At 41.8% G+C, this 21,444-nt stretch overlaps 1 protein-coding gene across 1 annotated transcript; it reads right to left on the bottom strand.

Annotated features, from left to right (window-relative positions):
• Positions 1–1,835: 1,835 nt before the first annotated feature.
• On the bottom strand, positions 1,836–20,684 carry LOC135921110 (uncharacterized). The gene is made up of 10 exons (XM_065455432.1): positions 20,493–20,684; positions 14,300–14,727; positions 13,455–13,493; positions 13,019–13,051; positions 8,263–8,362; positions 7,547–7,656; positions 6,726–6,773; positions 4,667–4,702; positions 3,040–3,184; positions 1,836–1,930 (listed from the first exon to the last, which is right to left on the bottom strand). Exons 1-10 carry the CDS (start codon positions 20,560–20,562, stop codon positions 1,923–1,925), a joined length of 1,017 nt encoding a protein of 338 aa, XP_065311504.1. The 5' UTR covers positions 20,563–20,684; the 3' UTR covers positions 1,836–1,922.
• Positions 20,685–21,444: the final 760 nt, after the last annotated feature.

The following is a 21,444-nucleotide window of genomic DNA, read 5'->3' as shown; positions in this document are numbered from 1 at the left end:
AATGCGTAACGTTCGAAGTTGCGACATTTAATTATCATAACAGGATAAATGTAGACGATCGGTAGCTTTGCAAGCGACACGGAACAAATAAATAAATGGTTATACAGAATAACTATAGAGATTCAGAGGACACAAAGAAAATGCATGGGGAAGCCTATAGCAAGAGTGGTCAACTTAAATTTGGGGGTAGGCTTGCCTAAATTTATGGTGGGCCAACTTAAGTTCCAGGGTAGGCCATGTTTAAAATTTGGAGGTAGGCCAACTCGAAATTTGGGGATGAGCCAACTTGAAATTTGGTGCTGGGAGACTGAAATTTGAGACTGGACGAACATAATTTTCCAGTGGCCAAGTTGAAATTTGGGGGTGGGCCAAAATATATTTGGGATTGGATCAACTTGAAATTGGAAGGTAGGCTTATACACACTTTGACAATTCCAGCAGAGCGAATTCTAGTAGGCGCTTGTCTATCGGCCATGCCTGCTCATTCCGGCCGCCAATAGATGACGCCACAAGTGGACGTGCTTCTCCTTGCTGCCACTTGCTGGCGCTCTAAGCAGCCTCCGCAGAGCACGGACCATGCACTCGCGTGTTCCCTTTCTTGCAGGACCACCCTGTGTGACCACCTTAAATATCGGCAGGATGTATGTAGTGTTTCTAAGAATTCGGCCGGTGATATACGCCATACATTTTAGGAAGGTGGCGTAAAAATGTTTGAAATTAATTGTTTTTCGTTTCGCCTAAATACCGTGCTCTGTAAATGGTAGAGCTTTCGCGGTCACCTCGTTCTACTTAAATTTGGATGTCTAGTCCAGGCTGGAAGCTAGCCAAAAGTGGGTAGGCCGGTTGGCTTTGGCAGCCCGTGGCAAAACAGCGCATGAGGCAGTGCAGGATCGCATGGGTTGGGCCTCATTTGAAGTTGGAGAAGCCCAGAGAAATATTTGTTTTGAATAAAGACGCACCAACATTGATCAAAATAAATGGGCGGTTTAGGTACACAAGTGTCTGCACTTCGAAAGCGTGGACACATAATACAGAAAGAGATCTAGAAAGTTGGCACACAAGTAAAGGGTAATTGAAAGTGCAAACAGGCAAATAGGAGACAACAGAAAGAGAGGGTAACCAGTGACTTTGAAATAAATCCGTAGAATGTAAACAAGAAAGACAATAGGACTTACATGACTGAGAAGAAAGCAATTAGAAGCGGGAACCTGTGCGACAACACGAAGGGAAGTGCCTTGCTATTTGAAGCTCGACCTGGTTGGCTAAGGACAAAACATGCCGGAGCAGATATTCGCAGCAAGATGAAGCATGGGCATGCTGTATCGAAAATCCGTATATCACACAGCAAATCCTAATGGAATGCGAAGGGATTTAACGAGTGAAGTACGTAGGTACCGTACAGCTTCCAGAAGCACTTGCACTTGATGTGGACGGAAGCATCAACCAGTCAGCAGTCTAGATATGCAAGAGACCTTTATAGTATTAGTGGAAGAAAAGCCGGAGAAGAAATTCATACCACTAGATCCGTTGCAGGCAAAGATAGCGGTAAAAGGTTCATAGAGAAGTATAAAGGAAGAGGAAAACTATGAAAAAGATTAAACCAAAATGCATAAATTAAAAGCATTTATGGCATACCTGAGTAGCTCAAGTACTCTAGGTGACTTTTTTCACCTGTCGTTTCAAAGCGGATGCCAATTAATCATCATCGTCATCATATTTTCGCAGTAAAACTGTTTACCAAATGTTGAAGACCTAATTTTTGTTAGCGCTGATAGTAATTATTCCAAGAGAATTACTTTTGAATGGGAAATAAAAGTTCTCAAATATGCAGAAAAGCAATCTTTAATAAGTTGTGCTTTATTGACTGTCATTCGCATTACCCAATTCGGGAACTTTATCCTCTGGATAGTCTTGCACGAGCCCTATATACCTACAACGAAAAGAAATTTCAAAGTGTAAGATTCAATTACAACACGCCAAATATATCGTCGAGATATTCCATAAATGAACCGTTCTATAGTGTCAGAATCACGACTCCGCTATTATTCAAGCTACCAATAGGGCAAAGGTCTTCTTGGGCAAGTTGGTGCTTAGATTTCCTAGGTATATTTTGTAGCACAATATACACTTCTTAAAAAGGGACAGAAGAAAGGAAGACAGCGAAGCGCCAATCGCTTCACTGTCTTCCTTTCTGCTGTCCTTTTTCAAGAAATGTATGTTGCACCACAAAATATACCTAGGATACCTATAGGCATTCCCAATGCTCAGCAGACAATGAAACGCAGCTATTATACCAGTCCAAAACACATTAGAGTTTCTTATATTATGTAAGAACTTTGACCGGAATAATTTTAAATAAATACCTTGGCGTTTGAGCATTTTTATTGATCACCAACCCTGCATTTCAGTTACAATGATTTTCAGAAATAAAAGAAAGGAAACCAATACAAGAGTTATCATTTTCTCCACTTGAAGAGAAAAATTAAACCCAAGCAAAACAACCTCAATCTGCTGGTACCAGTATTAGGAATTTTCTTGAGCTAGCATGCTTTACAAAGTTAACGGAAACCTTCACGATTATTTATGCCCTGAAGAGTGTGTTAAGGTCTAAACTTGGCTAAGGTTGTCTTGATTTGCATCGAAGTCATCCTGCATAATTTCTCCGCGCAGTTTTGTAGAATTGAGCTGATCAATATTTTCACAAGTTTTTCACTGCACACTATATTAAAATCACTGGCTGTTCGAAAATATAATTCTTGTCATATGCTCAATAGTCTGCGCCACGAAATTTATTATAATCTTGCAGGACATATAGTTTGTGGCTTGTCTGTACAACCCGCGTAAACGTGTGTGGACAACTGCTCAATTGAAGCACCATACTGATGGCGAAAGCAAAATTTCTCTTTCAGAAATAGTCACATACCTCTAATCCTGCTGCCGGAATCGTCATGAGCACTGTCCGTTGTTTACTCGAAACTTATAATCTATAAGTATACATCTTCACCACAAAACGCCGAAAGGTAAGTGATATATACTTACACACTGCGTTATACAGCTGGTCGTACATAATAGGTCCGATAAAAAATATATTTCCGAACAAAGCCTTTGCTCCACGCAGAATGTTGCAGAAGAAGGTTCGTGTCATATCCAGTGGAGACGTAGTAATCGTTTCCTTCATGAAGCACTGCATTTGTGAGGAAATACCAAAAGAAGAAATATATTTACACCCAACATGAGATGCGTCATTCCGAACAGCAGTGCTAATAAAACAGTCGCGCTGTGGGGCAGAAACCTAAAAGCGGGTCAGTTGTTCATACGTACATTAAAATTGCAGAGGCCAATTACGGATCAGCATGTTCATTTACGAACTTTCTTTTTTTCGGGTGCACAGCGCCATATTATACTGAATTCAGGTATCATTGTAGCATGCATAGCGCACAGACGCTTTATTATTTCCTCTGCAGTTCTAAAGAAATGCGCAGATTTATACAGTCTTTAAGCCTTGTTTCAGAATGTGCAATAACAATCAAAGAGCTTGTACTTGCAACCTTTTCTTTCGTTTTGTATACAAAAAGGTATTACAAGAAGCACATTGAGGGTTAGCTTTAACGTCATTTAGCGTCATTTAACGTCATTTAACGTCATTTAACGTCATGCTGGGCAACGTGAGGTGGCACACAGCTGGGCTGAGTTTTTGGTAACGCTCCACGGCGGAACTAAAAGCTTAAACAGCTCTGCTGTTAAAAATGGTAATGTTTACTATAAAACCTTAATAACAAGTGGCATGAATACATAGACAAACTATTGAACGCACACAGAGTGCAAAATATTTCCTCGTATTTGAAGAATGTACTTTACCTGGGAAGAAATTATGAAACGGTAAAATTTTAGGTTTGCTGGTTATTAACCCCTATTTTGAGTGTAGACAGAGTGCAAAATATTTCCGCGTATTTGAAAAATGAACTTTACCTGGGAAGAAATTATGAAACGGTAAAATTTTAGGCTTGCTGTTTATTGCACCCCTATTTTGAATGTAGACTCGCAACAATTCTTCAATATATAAAAGCTCTCTTTGAAAATATTTTTCATCCTTCTGGGACGGTATAAACTGACTAAATGTGATCAAATAATCTGTGAGCCTTTTCATGCAAGCTACGTTCAGCACATCTTGAGAAGAATAACTCAAAGAATTGTTAACATTCTCGAACGTTCACGAGTGGCACGAGCGCAGTTACTTAAACCATATCCTTTTTCTCAATACATTTGGTGTTCCTCGGCTGGTAACAGTAAAAAAAAATTGATATTCTCATTCGGTTCATTTCCGTCTTAGCTGTTAGTGGTAGGAAGTACTGATGTTGATTTAGCTATAGGCAAAGTATATTATTGAGACAATATATTTCGCAAAGGCACTAGCTTCTGTGCCACGATATGCGCATTCGTGTGAAGGAAGCCGTTAAGCAACGTGACCTTTTTGTTGATCCCCAAATTAGACAAGTATGCATTTTGTGAGCAGATGGCATGGTTTTTTCTGATTTCGAATCAACCTTCACAAACCGGTGCTAAAATGTACTTCACAGCCAGCAAGTCCAAGGACGAAAGTTGGTTGCATTATGCAAAGACCACCCGCAGCTATTATACATACTCTTCATGTCCTTTCGGGACCTACCATGTTGCCCGCGATCAATGACTGCACAAAAGACACCTGCCGAAGTTGAAAAAAGGAACATTAGGCATTACACCATCACGAAAATACTCATTATCTATTGTAGTAAAGTATTCCCCTTCAGGTTTCTGTATTAATAGTTGAGTCGTCACTGCATGATGAATGCGGCACGACAAGGAAGCTGCTGCTTTCCCCTTAGCTTCCAACGTATGCTTCAGTTGCCCACAAGGAATATCGCCCAATAAATGAGTTTTTTTTTTTACAGTATTATGGCGGATTTCAGAACTTCGCAATCAAGCCAGCGCGGACTTAAACAAAGAGCCTCCCCAAGTACTCCAAATAGCACATCTTGAAGTCTTCAATCAAAATTTAATCGCCTTTTTTGATACATTTTCGATTTATCCAAATCATACAAACATGGACAAATTGCAGGTTTGCTTCATTGCTCGATGACCTGCAGTTACTCTTACGATTATCCACGTGTATAAAACGTGTAGTAAAATATTCTTGCTATAGTCCAATCGCGAAACTACACGTTCCACGTGCGCTTCACGCGATATGGAACAGGGCCTGTTTTCGCAAACAGAATTTGCGCTAGCATGGTCATAGTAGCTTCATTCTCGGACATATCACTAGCGGAGTTGGCCAGCCAATGGCAAACAGAACTTATGAACGAACAGCTGTGCGAATTTGGTAACACGTCATTTGCCTTAGGAGGGTCATTCAAGTGCTTCAAAGTACAGGCGCATCCGTTATCTTCCACGCATGAACATTATGTTTCTTATCCCTTCCCAAAGAAAACCAAATATATAAAAACTTCAACAAAGATCAATTGTTCCAAACTTTCCCTGGAAGGCCAGGAATGCGCATGATTTATTCGGATGGCATTGTGAATGTTGGTTCCTGTTGTGTCACCGGCCTCATGACAAATGACATTGTCTAATGAGTAAAGGGTGATAATGTGAGGTCATCTCAAAAACAAGCCAGCAAACGCTGCTGCAATAAAGCGTATTTCGTAAACATGCTTATACTACAACAGTCAATATAGAGAAGAAAAGAGCACTATAGTCAATCTCTAACCCTTACAGAATGCTGCGACATAGCAATAACACACAAGGACACGAAAAGTGTTAGTGCATAGACACACTGTCACTTTCTCTAAAGAAGGCTGCTAAAGCTTTCAGAGCTCATCGCTGTAATGATGCCCTATTCCATGGCCCAAGAAACTCATCTATCCTGAAAGGACAATATTTTCCTTGAAAATTTCACTTCAAATTCCATGCTTTCTTTCTGTTTCATTTGTAGATTCGTTATGCAATCCGGTGAATGACAATATTTTTTGTGAATTCGCGTTATTTAATAACTGCAATAATACTCCTTTCATTGGTAAATATATACAGAGTTCAATGTGAGATATGGTATGGAGGTATCAGCAGTGTGCGCGTGCTCTAGACATCGGGGCGAAGCCCAAAATTTGGAAAGCGGACTAGTTTTCATCAGGGCCAACTATTTTGTCTGGCTGCTTAATCTCTCCCCTCTGCCCCTCTTCCCTTTATTGAAATGAGGGCGAGAGGCTAAATGGGTACCAAGTGTTTACGTGAAGACTAGCAAACTGGAAAGGTGCACTTGGGAAAAAATGGACAGGATCTTGAGAGGCCGTTAATTCAGTGTACAGCGGTTTCTTCTATGAATTCGCGATAACGAAAAAGCAACAACTCTAAAGAAATCTGCTGGATTAAACGGTGGTGCCCATCAGATCAATTGTAATCTTTTACCAGGAAGTATAATTTGTGCAGAGAAACGCCATGCGCAGTATGATAATGAATGACAACAAACACGAGAACAACAACGAAACTTAGTACAACAAAAGGTAACCACTAGAGAGTTAAATATGCCACTCGGAAAACATATCGATAAGAGAAGGGCGAATAGGGCAAAGCAATGCTTCTTCACTGCTATATGGCCGTTTACCTCATTTTTTGACACTGCCGCATCAGGTAAGCGAGTCAGACAATATTTGTGTAACAAGAAACAAACATTTATGGAATTTCGCTGTACTCACATTGATGAGTGTCCCATTTTTGCAAAGCTTTAGTGTTTCGTTTAGGCACTGCAAATAAGCCAACAGTAAATGGTTGATACTAGACAACATACGCAAGTTCAGCTAAAAGACTATTCTAGCCATATAAAAGGTACAGTAACTGACACACTTCTAAGTATTTTTTCTAAATATTAATGGGCAAATAACATTGGGGTAAAGGTCTTTGTATTCCGCAGGTGCCCGCGTAATGCAACGGATTACGTACCACAGAGTACGCTTCAAAAATAGTATTTGTGGCGTACATTCACGCTTAACAATCATAGAAATCCGCCATCCGGTAACATTTGTAACTCACTTCAAAGGCAATACTTAAAATAATCCTAGCGAAAAGAAGCGTGTCTGTTCGGCATCGCCATGTGTTCCTATGCGCCTAAAACTAAGAAAGGGAGAAACTGTCAAAAATAAAAACGTCGTATAATCATGCTGTGGAGACCAGGCGCAGAAATACAAAGTGCTGATCTAAGTAATTTGACACGCGACTAGAGGCATCAGAATTGCACTGGTAATAACTACGTGCTGTTCTAGGGAATAATTTGGGTAGAGATTAAACGTATCAAAGGCCAGACATCTTAAATAAAGATATGCGTGCAAATAACATTTTGTCAACTATGGCAGCAATTTTCCATCTTTATAATTTCATAACTCGAATAAAAAAATATCAGGCCTAAGAATACGTTAAGTGTCACTTCATAAGTTTCTATACTATTCCGATGAAACAAAAAAGACAGACGAGCTTTCAGGGAATTGGATCAGTTGAGGGATGTGCTTACGCGCATACCCACCTTTCCATAGCTGCTGGGAAAGCCAAGTCTGATTTCGCCATGACAGACAGCATCCCTCACGGATCCACTCGGACTCAAGGCACTAAGGAAGATGTCCAAAGATCGTCCCACTGAAATATCCCGTTGAATTACTGAATATCGGGAACACTTTAGTTGGCTCAGCGATAATGGGACGTTATTACAGCCTGTACAGCCATGTAGGTTTCCTTTTAGGTAAAGCGCACTCTGAAGAAACCTGCCTTTAATATGTCTGTAGGCATAAAATGCTGAGACCCATATAGGGGTATTTTTTTTATTTCCCAGCTGTAATCAATAACAGACAAGACTGCTTCATAGATGTCCACCAGAAGAATTTCATTATTAATTTTTGTGCGCCTTGTTCGCATTTTTCTTATTCTTCTACGATCAGGTCACTCTGTCGCATTACTGTGGGTTTCCTACGCGGAGGCAAAACATGGAATAAGACAGGACAAGGACTATACCTTGTCCTATCCACGTCCTAATTTTGCCTTCATGCTTTAAATTCGTGACCATGGATCCACAACTAGCCCAGACAGGTACCTCGTTGCAAACAGCACAACCAGTTTATTCTAAGTTGCCCAACCCTCTTCTAAAAAGTGCTGAAAAGAGTACTAATATCACACTGCGCACCGAAGCACCATTTTGCCGGAAAAGCGTGATGTTATGACTCATCGCTTGACAAATGCTGTACTTACAGAATGTTGAGAACTTGTTCACAAATGCTACGAGCATGACTCGTAGAGAATACAGAGCATTCTGTGGTGACAAATTATTGAAGACGCTGGTCGCGGTGCACTGAAAGATATGAAGTTCAAGACAATGCATACAATCACATTAGCTAAAGAGCCTTACTAAAGGCAATCGCTTGTCCTTTAGACAGATATTTTTATTCCACATAGGACGTCTCCAACATTAAGAGAGAAGTCTTCTCAACTTTGTTACGAAATAAGTAAAATTAAATTCAATCTATTTTCTTGCGGTGCCAAATAGTGATAATCTGCCAGTATAATGCACTTCGCATGATTCCTAATACGCACGCCCCTATTGAAGACACTTATCTTTTTGTGTGACACTTCAATAAAATATCTGGCATCAACTGTTACAATTGTGATCATAAGAGGAAACACTGCCTTTTAAGCTTCTCTATAAAGAGGCAATGTAAAAATCGCTTCTCTTAGACTTCACTGCACCAAATTTTATTACATTCTTCGTCATAAAGAATGTAACAGAACAAGTACGCAGCGAATTCCTTGTAAGTGTCAATAATTATATTACAGCACATTAGACATCAAAAGGCTATATTAAGAGAGTACCAAGATGACAACGTTCAAAACATTTTACCTTCTTAACACAAGAAAATAATGAATTCGCCACGCTTTAGGTATACCATATATGAGGTGATCATTTTAGTTTTTCCACAATTTTTAAATATCGCCTTTGGCAGGTAGCATAATTATTGAGATGGATTAATCGAAGGAGAAAGTATTACTAGCCCGAGAAATCGAACCACGAATTCAATGTAATGAAAAAAATTTCTCTAACTATTTTTATTCGATATTTTATGGCACATATTGCCACCTAAAGATTGTAGCCGATCAGTACACAAGGCGCATACACTTCAAATGAAGCTTCGGCATGACACCACTTTCGAGATATTATTTCCAAATGTACTAGGAACTGCATGTATGTTTGGGTTACTCTAGTGCTCTAAGGCGTGAACGAGCGTTTTGTTAAAGATTAGGTGAAACAAAACAGTGGTTTTATAGTTAGTTTCATTCGGTAAATTAATTCCAAGTGGACACGCGTTGTAACCTGACCGGCTACAATTCGTAAATTTCAGTATATGGAGTAAAGCTCATCGATGATCTTTAATTAGCTTAGCCTGTATTTAGCTTTCTCGTGCAAGTAACGTCAGCCTGTCTCAATTATCAAGCACAGGGACTACAATTATGTTATCTGGAACAGGCGAGATTTAAGAATTCCGGAAAACATAAACATGATTACCCGGTATATAGCCACAACTTAGTGCTTGAATAAAAGCGACGCATTGTGAGCTTTTAGTGTTCAGTTTCTGATTGACGTCTTCCTGAAAGATAGGCTGGAGGAGTTCCTAGCTTCATTCTGTTCAATAACTGAGGATAGCATATCTGTTAGCTGTTGAATTTAGAGATGTGCTATTGTCTCAACATAAGGCACGTACCCAGGATTTTCTTTCGGGAGGCGCCCAACCCAAAGTAACTTTCCTATGCAAATTAGGGGGAGGGTACCTTTACTAGTGCAAATGTCAATAACATCTGCCATACGCCATAAATACGGGTAACCCAGCAAAAGAGAAATGAAATAATGTGTATCTCACAGGTAGTACGCCTGTGAGATACACCTCTTTTTTACCTTGGAAGCAAGGAACCACATCGAATGAACTCGCGCAAGAAAGTAGCGAAGGAAGAGCACTGCCAAGAGCAATTAAACAAATGAAAGTGCAAAATAAAAATTTATATGCTCATCACCAGCCTATCTTATAGCCACTGCAGCATGAAGGCCTCTCCCTATAGTAGATTTCTATAGTAGCTTACAACTTAAAAAAAAAAAAAACAGTTAGCAACCAAGGCACACGGACCACACGGGATTGTGTTACTCCGCCACCCAATCCCAGAAGCAAACAAAATCGTCATCATGCGGCCTTTTCAAAATGGCGTCGTAAGTGATACCTCCGGTGAATTGCAGTTCTTGAAGAGTATTTTCATCGACGGAAGCAATGAGGTGTGGGACAGACATGGACAACGCGCATGGAGTGTGGGCATTTCACTCTTCCAAAGTTTACCCACCGGGGTTCCTTAGCTGCTATGGTGTTGGGCTGGTAAGCACGAGGTCACGGTATCGAATCCTGGCCTCGGCGGCCGCATTTCGGTGGGGACGAAATGCGAAAACACCTGTCTACTTAAATTTAGGTGCAGATTAAAGAACCCCATGTGCTCCAAACTTCCGTATCCCCCACTGCGGCATGCCTCATTATCAGATCGTTGTTTTGGCACATAAAACTCCATAAATAATTAAATCTTCAAAAGTATGCGGTACAGTTCACTTCACTGCTGATCCCATTCTACTCGCGAAATTTCACTGCCAACTGAAGAGAAACTTGACAATAAATAGTTGCAGCGACGCAAGTATTCTACTTCAATAAAGATTTAGAGTTGCGCCATTCCACTATAATAGGCGAGGGAAAACGTATAAAATTACGCGCTAATAATTTTATTTTTCTCATTACAGCCATATTTGGGTAACAGGAAAAGTTTGAAGTACGAATTATTTGCAGCCTCGTGGAGGAACAGTGGCTGGTGGTTATGAGGGCGTGCGCGGTGCTTCACTGCAGAAATAATTTGTATCCGACTATAGTGGTGTTTTTTTTTTTTGCTTAGTCTGGTAGAATCATAGAGAATTATATATTTGCGTAGCAATCACAGGATCTTTTGGATCGCTCGTTTACTGGTCTACCAAGTAAAGTGCCAAAACCCACTCGTATTGCTATTTGGGAAGTTGCGTAATGATGCGCGGCTGCCAATGCCCTACAACCACGTAGAGCGCAGGACGCTGTGGTTCTATACGTACTGCGCCCACCGCGAAAGGTTAGAAAAACACCTACATAAGCACAGCAGAGAAGTGGCTACGTCAGGCGGCTCGACGAATAACTAACTGTAGAAGTGTCATTCAAAATACACAGAATTCTTTTCCTTTTCCGGCAGCGTTTTCTCTACTTCCTTTTTAAATAAAAAGATGTTGATATAGAAAATTTTCATAAGGAATAGTCAGATTTGTTAGTTTTCGCTTTTCCTTCGTGTTTGGCAGTTGCCTTGGCTTAATTTATCAACTCCTTCCGACTCTTGTTTCCAGTTTACACTTTTGTACAAAGAGTGTTGTACAGGGAAATACTAGACGAGGTAACGGTAGATAGTCATATTGCTTATGGGCTATATGGTATATATTCTTATGGGCTATATGGGCATATGGTTCCGACGATCTGCCAGCGTCGCGGCGAGCCGTCACTCGAGGAAATAATGAGGCAGAAGGAAAAGTCTACTCAAATGGCGTTTTCTCCTGCTGCAACTCCTTCCTCAAGCATACAGACCAGCTGGCTACGAACTGAATTCCTTTCCTGGTCCCTCGATCAGTCTAACTTAAAGAAGGTTGAGCTAACGAAGAAACAGCCGTGCGCGTGACCGTTGAATAGATTGTGACAACTGAACGCATCGGGAGTTGATCCCGCGGCCACCGAATCGATGAGAAAACTGGTCTCCACAGCCTAGGAGATGCCGATAAATGCCGTTATCCAAGAGGAGTGAAAAAGGCAGCAAAATGTTGACCACCGAACAGCTGTCAACTCTCGACATTGGTTTGGCGGCGCTTTAGGAATGTGTGTGAGGATTGGTGGCGTAGACGGCGAGGGGGGGTATTCCGCTTAATTTCGGGGGTGGGCGGGCCCCCCGACCCCTCCCCCCCCCTCTGGGTACGTGCTGCTCAACAGCCAAACAGCCCCGTGGGATTAACGCATTTTTGGGGGCAGCTATCTTGGTGATACTTGTTTCTAAGAAGGCCTTCCTGCATCAAAATTATGTCAACAAATTGCAGTAAGCATCCTTTGTGAACGCGTGTGTGTTTTCATAACTTATTTTGAATTTGGTGACTATAGTGGTGTTAAAAGAGATCATATTTACCATGCTCAGTGTCGCCTATCTTGTTAAAATGATTGTGATCATGTGCCAGAATGATTAGTCAGCCATCGCTATGTTGAAATGTTTCAATGTCTATGTTCAGGCGTCAAATCACTGCAGTATTTGTGTAAATTGTCGTAAGCTATGAAGGGCTATAGCTTCCAAAACATTAACCCCAAAATATGAAATGTCAATTCAGGTCCCCACAGCGGTCAGTGATGCACGCAATTATTTATGTGATTCTTTATCATTTGCATAGAAAAGTCCCACCTTCCACGCTTTCGCAATAAACCAATCCTGTCAGGTTGCTGAAAACGCCTCACCACGCGTTCTTTTAGACGTAGAAACAAACGTAGTGACTAAGAACTTGCGTCAGTTACTGCAATATTCTAGTTCTCAAAATCAGCAGCATAGATTTCTCCGGCGTAATTAGGATCTGAAGTCGTCCGTCCACACAGAAGTCGTATATTGTTGTATGTGAACACAAATATTCTGGTGCAATCGCAGGTCAGCGCAAAATTTGTTTTCTTTGCTCATAGTCTCATATATTGTGGTATTTTCATCGCGGGGCAAATTTATGATTAGATTTATGAGTAAATGGTTTCGTTTATATGCTTACTATGTTCACAGTCTATTCATATTTCACATTTCTAACCAATTGATCATCAGTACGAGGATCCCGATGTTTTCACAAAAATTAGAGAACTAGGAAAAAGCACTGCTAAATTAACGATGGCGTACTTACACTGGCTACTGTCATCAAGCCTTCACCCACCGTCTGGAAACAATATTAGATATGCAGGAAAAAGCATATACACGTTAGATACAGCAAGACGTTTTGAAAATCAATAAAGGCCCACCGAGTTCACAAAAAAGTCCCTACCTGTAAATTATTTTCCCATGTACCAGACAATATCTAAATGACGCCTTATTGTTGAGTGTCCACTTGCCATCAGGCTGTTGCGGTGCTTCGAAACAGCCGTACTAGCGTATGCAAAGTAACACATTTCTTTACATCATACAGAAATCAATGCTATAATTGGTATTGCGGCCATTTCTTTATAAATTGGCAAAACTGGAAATTACTTTTCGGGAATGTATACCTTCAAATAGAGTGGCAAATAAAAATGGTCATGTACTTTGCTTGTAAAGACAGAACAAAATATTTCGAGCTCACATACCTTGTCCCCTGCACACAAGTTGAGGCTGTTTCCAAGGCACTACAAGTGAAGGAAAATTACACACACTCGAATTATAACAATCATTATACCTTTGTCACCTTCGCAAAGCGCTTCTCACTGCCCTAAGCAACACGGGAAGAAACACCAAATTTGTACTGCTGATGCTGCAGTGGCTAAACGTTTATGCGGAATACTAAGTTGCTTAAAATCCAAACTTTCACTGGGAGATATTCTTGGCTCATATACACATGTGCGTTTTGAACCGACTAGTGACTTGTAATGGTTCGTTAACAACCTCAATCCTCGCTCCCATAATTTTAACGATGCACGGTTATCAATTTCACCAATCACTGCAGGAAACATATATTGATATACTGAATAGTTAAAGGTTGTGTGGTTTCACGATGTTAATTCATCAAAATGAGATAAATTAGGCGCACGATTGAGCGTTCATTTAGGTAGTGAAGCCAGAACATTGAATTCTAAAAAATCTCCCTCATGCAATTTTTGGCTATAGCAACGCTGGAGCAGCCACGCCTTATGTATTTTTCTGTCAATGATGAACACAAGCTGCTGCTGTAATTTGGCAGGAGACGTAGTACTGAATCACGTATTGTGGGAATGAAAATACCTCTTTACAATTGCTAAAATAGTCTCGACGCGCACACCATTAGTGTTCATATATATATATATATATATATATATATATATATATATATATATATATAGCTATATCGGTTCTGCTGAGCCGCTAAAAACTTCTCTAGGTGCCTTCAAATGTAATGAAAATAACTTATTCATTAAACCGGCAATTCTAGCCGATTGTCTTTGTGAAACCAGCGCACCTTGCTCAAGCCTATGACATCTGGCAGCGTCGCCTCGACGCAGGAACCTTGTGTAGATGGAGTTGTCACTGTCGTGGTATACGGTGTCGTCGTAGCAGTAGTTGTCGCATCAACAGATGAAATTGTTGTAGTTTCTCCAGGACCAGCCGTGGTAGCACCATTTGTGATAATAATAGACGTGACGGTTGTTGCATTGTCAGCAGCACTAGTGGTAAAAGTTGTTGTGGTGCCAGCAGATGATGATGATGTATCTCCAGGAAGAGTACTGGTCCCAGCATTAGTCGCAGCTTCGGTAGAGGAAGTGGTTGTTGGCTCTCCAGGAATGGCCGTGGTGACAGCGCTTGTAATGCTGGTAGAGGGAGACGTTGTTTCTTCGCCGATTGTAGCGGCGGCCGACGTCGTGACATCAGCCACGGTAGTAGGCACGTCTGAAAGTTAAACCATGCAATGTGCGTATCTGTCCTGACAGATAAGAAACAGTTCCCGCCATGCTGAAATCTAGAACGCCAAGTGCGCTATTTTGAACTTCAGGCATGGAGATCATTATTCTCCTACAAGAGCGAAAATATCCGAAGCAGCTAACTATTCACATTGAAACAGCAGTGCACTAATAAATCACACTAGGACCGGTTGTGACAACCGCTGTCCCCTTCTGGCAGCAATTTTCTCCATTGTTCACACGTTTAGCGTTATGTGTGTCATGTTTCATATATATGTGTGTCATATATTGGTCCGCATATTTTAATTTATTGCTACAATAATGTTACAATAAATTTTAATATGGCCTCAATGTCTCCTCACGTCTGCCACTCAGTGAAGGGGAAACAGTTCACTACTATTCAAAACATCATACCAGGTAATTTTACGCTTGAAATGAGAAATAACTATTGGTTCGTTTATCTACATCAACATTAGACGCCGTTTAAGGCCCATTTCCCCAGTGAAGCATAACGAATGTTCAAGTTACACCAGCTTCAATGCTAATCAAATGCTTCCCCAAAACGTTGACGACCCAGTGGGTGAACACGCAAAGGCCTGGATGGATGGATCTATGAGCGTTCCCTATGAAACGGGCCGGTAGGTTGCACTACCAAGCTCGTCTTCCTATTGTGCCTGATGTCCGACCTATCATGTTTCTTAAGGACCGACCAAACGCTCCCGGGATCAAACTTCGTGAATCCTTATTGGGCACTTTGTTTTTGCAGGTGTCTCTCGTGGTGTCCCTGCTTTTCTTACACCAGATCGCCAATTGCCTTTTAATAATCTCTGTTGCAGACATGTCTGCTTTCCCTCTGCTATGCTTGAATCCAGGGGCTTCGAAGTGGCCGGTGGAGCCTAAAACGACTATCTTCACATTCTACAAAACATGTACCATCATTTCCCTTCCTTTGCCGCAGCAAGCACATGCTTCTTTCTTGGTGGACATCGCTTTCTAATTACGTGTTTCAAAGCACCCTGTTCTCTCTGTGAAAAGTAAAGAGCGTGTTTTAGATTTATCGTAACTTGTTCCTTTCCTGATTCTGAGTTTTTACCTCTTAACTAGTTACTCATAGCAGGTTTCATTTCCATTGACGCCACCCAAGACCTTGTATCAGCATCTGCGACCTTGCGTTGGACTTTCTTTATGTTGCTTACAATACTGGTCGCATACTTGCTGGTGAGCTTCCTAGTTCTTTTACTAAGCTGCGAACCAATAATAACCTCTTCATTTAAGGAGACGCCCCTACAAGTAAAGGCTAGCCTTCAAAAGAGTATGCTGACGCTATTCTGGTTGTCACTTGCCAAACGCTTTTGCGTGAAGCTCACCTGTCCCCTCAGCTCGGTTCTGGAGACCATCGTTGATCGTTTTTGCATGCAGACACGTTGTATTGGAAGCCCGGCTTTGCGACAGACTTGGTATAGCAGAACGGAAGTCTAAACGCTGACAGCTCACTTAGAAGTTGATAATTGCTATAGGACTCCAGACTGATAAATTCGTTCCATTGCATAGCGCCAGCAGTTTCTTTTTTAGTTTCAAACTTAGCCGCCACAAAACGCACATGTACAAAAGAATAGCAGTGAAGCACGGGATAAATGTTGTAAAATTTCGGAAATTCATCGTCAGAAACAGTTCCAACAGTACTTTGGTCGTGATGGCTCTGTTGTTTTAACAAGTCAAACAAACTTTATTGGCAGGTGAAAAATACCGAAAAATGTTGCACAAATTCTCTACTACATATCGCGATATATATGCAACTTTACACCTTCAAGTGACGACGCCTGAGAGTTTCGCAACAGCGCGAGTAATACACAAAGCACATAAACGCCTGTGATTTACTCTGATTTAATTTTTGAGCAGCTCATGACGGCCAAAGCAGAAAGGTAGATGCGGTGACGTTCCAAAATCATTCGTTCATTTTATAAAGCCGAAAGGCAGTTTGTGATCGACGTGATCACACAAGTCATTTAATCAACCTTCATTATTTGGGAGAAGTTTAAGGCTTTTATTTTTCCTTCAATTCAGCCGTTATCACAAGGAGCGCATGGGTGCAGGTGTAAACGCGGGGACAGTAAGTCTGTTTCTCTGGGAAGTAAAACGCAAATGCCTAAAAAATGTTGAACTCTTAACTACAACGTAAAGTCACTGCGCACGTGCTGGTGGTGCGCCTACGTGGTTGTCCCGTGTCGCCTTCGTGCGTCCATTGTTTTATTTGGCGCATTTTTTGTAATTTCAACATAAAGCAAAAGCATCTATACAGTATATGCATGTGCTTCACAATTCGGCGTAGAATACATTTGCTTATGTTACTTTTTCATCAAAACATTTAATTTAAATTACTTTGTTTACCTCTGCGTACCCTTGTTTCTTCCGCGCTTTATCGCCTCCTGTAACTCTCTCATATTACCCTATGAGATGTCAATAATTTCTTCCTGTTGACGTAATATATTTCTACTATTGTAACCAGCTTTCATGTGCCTGAAACATTCATAGCAAACAACGGTTTAATCTTTTTACATTACTTTTTTTATGCCCTTATCATTTGTGAGAGGCAGCGCAATACGTTCGGAGTGGGCAAAGCTCCAAATGAAATTCTCGGCTCGGCACCCACTTGTTTAGGTTTAATGATTGTTTCTACAGTATCATAGTATTGCTCCCCTAAATCGTCATAGTGCTCGCCTCGCTTTGCAACTGCCTGCATTTCTGTTAGCGTGAATTGTGCGCTGGACTTTTCATTTGCACCCCCCAACTTTTACCTCACACTATCCGCATTCTCAGTAATCAGCGTTGTTCTTTGTCCACATTATGCCAATATTGTTACTTTAAACAACGTCGCAGGTCTACGTCAGAGACAATGTTGGCATTGCCAGTAGTTCTAGAAAATCTTCTGTACAGTAAGAGACTCGCACTGATGCAGTTTCACTACCCGGTTATCGGGTATATGCCAAGTCTCCGAAGGTCAGCGGCGGTAGAGGGATATGCACATTGGTTCGCAAGGGACTCACCTTCATTGAGCACGAGCTGCACAACAATAAATTGAATACACTCTCATCGAGGTCGTCAGGGGCAAGAAACAAAAGAATAGCACCTTTCTACTTAACGTCTTTAGTAGCCCTTCACACTGGCAGCAAAAATTCAAGAAGCTCCTTCACAGAGCCAGCACCGTGGCGGGGACTTACAGGCTCGTTGCCTGCGTGGACTTCAACGCGGTGCACACGGCATGGGGTTATAACAAGCAATTGCCCAAGGGGCGAGACCTGTTCCAAGACACGTTAGACCTGGGCTTCACCCTCATCACAGACCCGACTGATTCCACAAGGATTGGGAACTCCGTGTCCAGGAATATGACACCGGAACTCACGTTCGTGAAGAATGACGAGAAGGGAAATATCTCCTGGCGCAAAACGGGGTCAGAGCTCGGAAGCGACCACTACATCGTAGAGGTCATCATACCGGAGGAGGTCAAGGGCTCGGAGGATACCAGAAAACATCATTTTACGGATTGGGATGCCTTGCGTAGCCTGTTACCAATGGAGATGGAGGAAATCGAGAACAGAAGAATGGTCAGCCCACATCGCGGGGAAGGTCAAGGAGGCGACTAACCATAGAAACGGATGAGCAGGTCGACAAGGTTGACAGCCGCCTCGCGCACTTATTCGAAGCAAACCAATCTATCCTAAATAGGTGGAAGCAGCAACGACTAAACCGGCGCCTAAGGAAGAAGGTGGCGGAGCTGAATCGCGCCTTCGAAGTTCATGGTCGGTTGCTCTGCACGCAACAGTGGAAGGAAATCTCTAACGCTGCGGATGGGCAGATGCATTGCGGCAAAACCTGTAACTCGATGCGACATCTGCTCGACGAGACTAAAACAAAATCCCACCAACGCGACTGCCTCACAAACATCATTCACAGAGCAGTCAAGGAAAACGGGGAAACCGAAGCAATCAGACGCATAGACAGCAAGTACCTTCCGGTTAAACCCACGGAAAGGCATCCCGAGCACGGCGGTCAAGCCAACGAGAAGCTCGACCACGAAATCAGCGTCGAGGAGGTGCGAGCGGCCCTGCACGAACTAAACAGCAAGTCGGCGGCCGGCCGGGATCACATCTCGAACAGAGCGCTCAAGAACCTCAGCGATGTGGCCATCGAAAACCTCACCGGTTATTATAACAACTCCTGGAGGGCGGGGTCACTGCCCCAGCAGTGGAAGGCTGCCAAGACCATCCTCATCCCCAAACCAGTCAAGCCGCCGAACACGGACACGTTTCGATTGTGGTTAGAATAATCATCTTTTGGTAATACGCTTAGTTTATTATATGCTTATTTATTTATTTGCACGGCGCTGAGAAACGAAGTGTGGTCATGCTGAGGTGGAATAATGCTCTGCACAATAAAAAGTCATAATGTATAAGGCTCCGAATTTGTAAAGGTGATTCAAGCTAAAAAGGACAAATTTTTTCTTTAATAAAGTTATTCAAGCACAGAGACAGTATTTCTTTCCGTGAAATCTTCGGGATAGTTCTGATGGTTTCTCCTAAAGTTGGCACCATAACGTACTGCTGTTTGACTGCTCGTTGAACTTCAACCTCTACTCTATTTTGATTCGTCGTTTCCGTGTTCTCTTTTCCGCTTTCACTGCGCACGGCCGTCTTCAAGCAAACAAGGTATTGCGGAAAGTGACGTTGTTGGCCATTATTGAAGAGTTCTCGCTTACGACCTTAAAGCAATGCCCCACAAATTGAAAACGCGAACCGTTGCAAACTAGTGACCCACATCCTCATCCCTTAATTCTATTATTACGTCATTATCGATACACCGATGTTGCTTATTTTTTTAATAGCCATTGCTTCCCATTATGCTTCGTTGAGGTCTCATGCACTCTTATTTTTCGGTTGATAATTTATGTTAGTCCGTTATTTTTGGTTATTGATTACAAACCTAATTTCCTACCGTGGAGCCTTGTACTCTCTACTATCGTTGAAGAACAGAAGATGCATTGGAGAAAAGGCAGATATTTGAACCGTCGCTGAAAGCTGTTTGCTACCCTAAAAATCCAAGGGGAGGGAGCGGACAAAAAATTGGAAAGCGGCAGCAGAAAAGTTTCTGTACCCGCAGACAGGCCAATTGGAATTTCTTACTACTAAGGTATCAGCACTCAACTTCTCCACACCTGTCGACTCCATCCGACACTCCTATCAATCCCTAATGGCTGCTCTAAGAGGCAAACTAAGCTCTGTACGCACGCATATTTGTAGCCCCATCATCTATTATTGAATTGACCACACTCATGCTTGGGCAGCCTCTGGAAAGCTAGGTGCAATGCCTAACATTGATGCGCCTGTAGGTAGTAGTGGTAGAGGCTTATTCTGCCAGGGGACCTTGTCATCTCGTAAAAGAACGCATTGTGTAGGTGAGTAAGTTTTCGTTGTTTGGTGACGCATTTATTTTTGCAGCTTCTGTAATCCACGATGTATCAATTAGATAACCACAACATAGTACACTCCTGAAGCAATTTCTATAAGTTTGTGCTTGACCATGCTTGTTGGAGTCCTAATCATTTGTCTATTCTCAGTCTACTCAGCACGGTATATCTCTCAACGGCAACTGAGAATATCGCTTATTGCCGGTTTCGGCTACATCATGTACTGTGTGTCTAAACAATCACCGTTCCAGAAATATAGACAGTCATTACGAAAATAAAAAAAATGTTCTCACCAGTACTAGCCATGATGCCATCGTGAGCTGTTATTATTACGAGTGTGAGCAGAAAGCACGCAGAAGTCATGCTGACGTACAGAAGTTCCTGTAGCTTCACAAAGTGGTTCGGTGCGGACACGGCTGTTCGTGCTTCTGTCCAAGCACCATGTGCTTATTTATACGGTAACGCAGATGACTGTACCTACTATGACATTGCAGACACGTCGGCCGCGTGAACTAAAGAAGTTTATGTGGGCTATCCTCGATCCTTTTTTTGAGTACATGTGCTAGTCAGTTAGTTATCGCGTGACCGGTATAACCATTGTTCTATTTCACTTTTGTCGGTGCACAATATGTGAAACGTACCTCCGTGTGCATTTTTCACTTCTGCACATGCATCTAATAAACTATCACACAATTCCTGCAATAGGAGGCATCTGCCAACCATGTCGGCTCTGGAGGATGTAACTACCAGCTGCTATTTGTTCCGGCTCAGGCTTCCATAGCTATTTATCAAGAAATGTAAGCACTATTGCACAAGGTTAGTGCACAGCCTCTGATATCACTATAGGCCATCGTAGCGTTCTACGCGGGTTTGCATCGGCAATGTGCGGCTTTTATGAAATGCACATTCTGTCTTTAAGACGTGAATGTCCATCTGACTTCTTTTTGCAATTTTTCAACGCACTCCTTAAAGTGATTAGCAATAACTGTCCAAGAACTATAATTCATTTTTCGCATTTGTCGCCTGCCGGAACTGCAAAATGATTGCAAGAAGTCCAAGTAACCGTCTGTCATCAATCGGCAGCAATAAGAACACATTTCCGCAACTTTCGCGTCAAATGGAAGCACATTTAAAATGTTCTGAGCTTATTTTTGCTATAGTAATCCTTCGCCGCATTTATTTATCAAACAAATGCCGAGTTCTGCAACATATTGTCCAAAACCACGCAGTCTTACACAGATCTTA

Source organism: Dermacentor albipictus, chromosome 8 (assembly GCF_038994185.2).
Source record: "Dermacentor albipictus isolate Rhodes 1998 colony chromosome 8, USDA_Dalb.pri_finalv2, whole genome shotgun sequence".
In the NCBI taxonomy this organism is placed as follows: Eukaryota; Metazoa; Arthropoda; class Arachnida; order Ixodida; family Ixodidae; genus Dermacentor; species Dermacentor albipictus.
The sequence above is the reverse complement of the archived record's forward strand: the minus strand, read 5'-3'. Positions and strand labels throughout refer to the sequence as shown.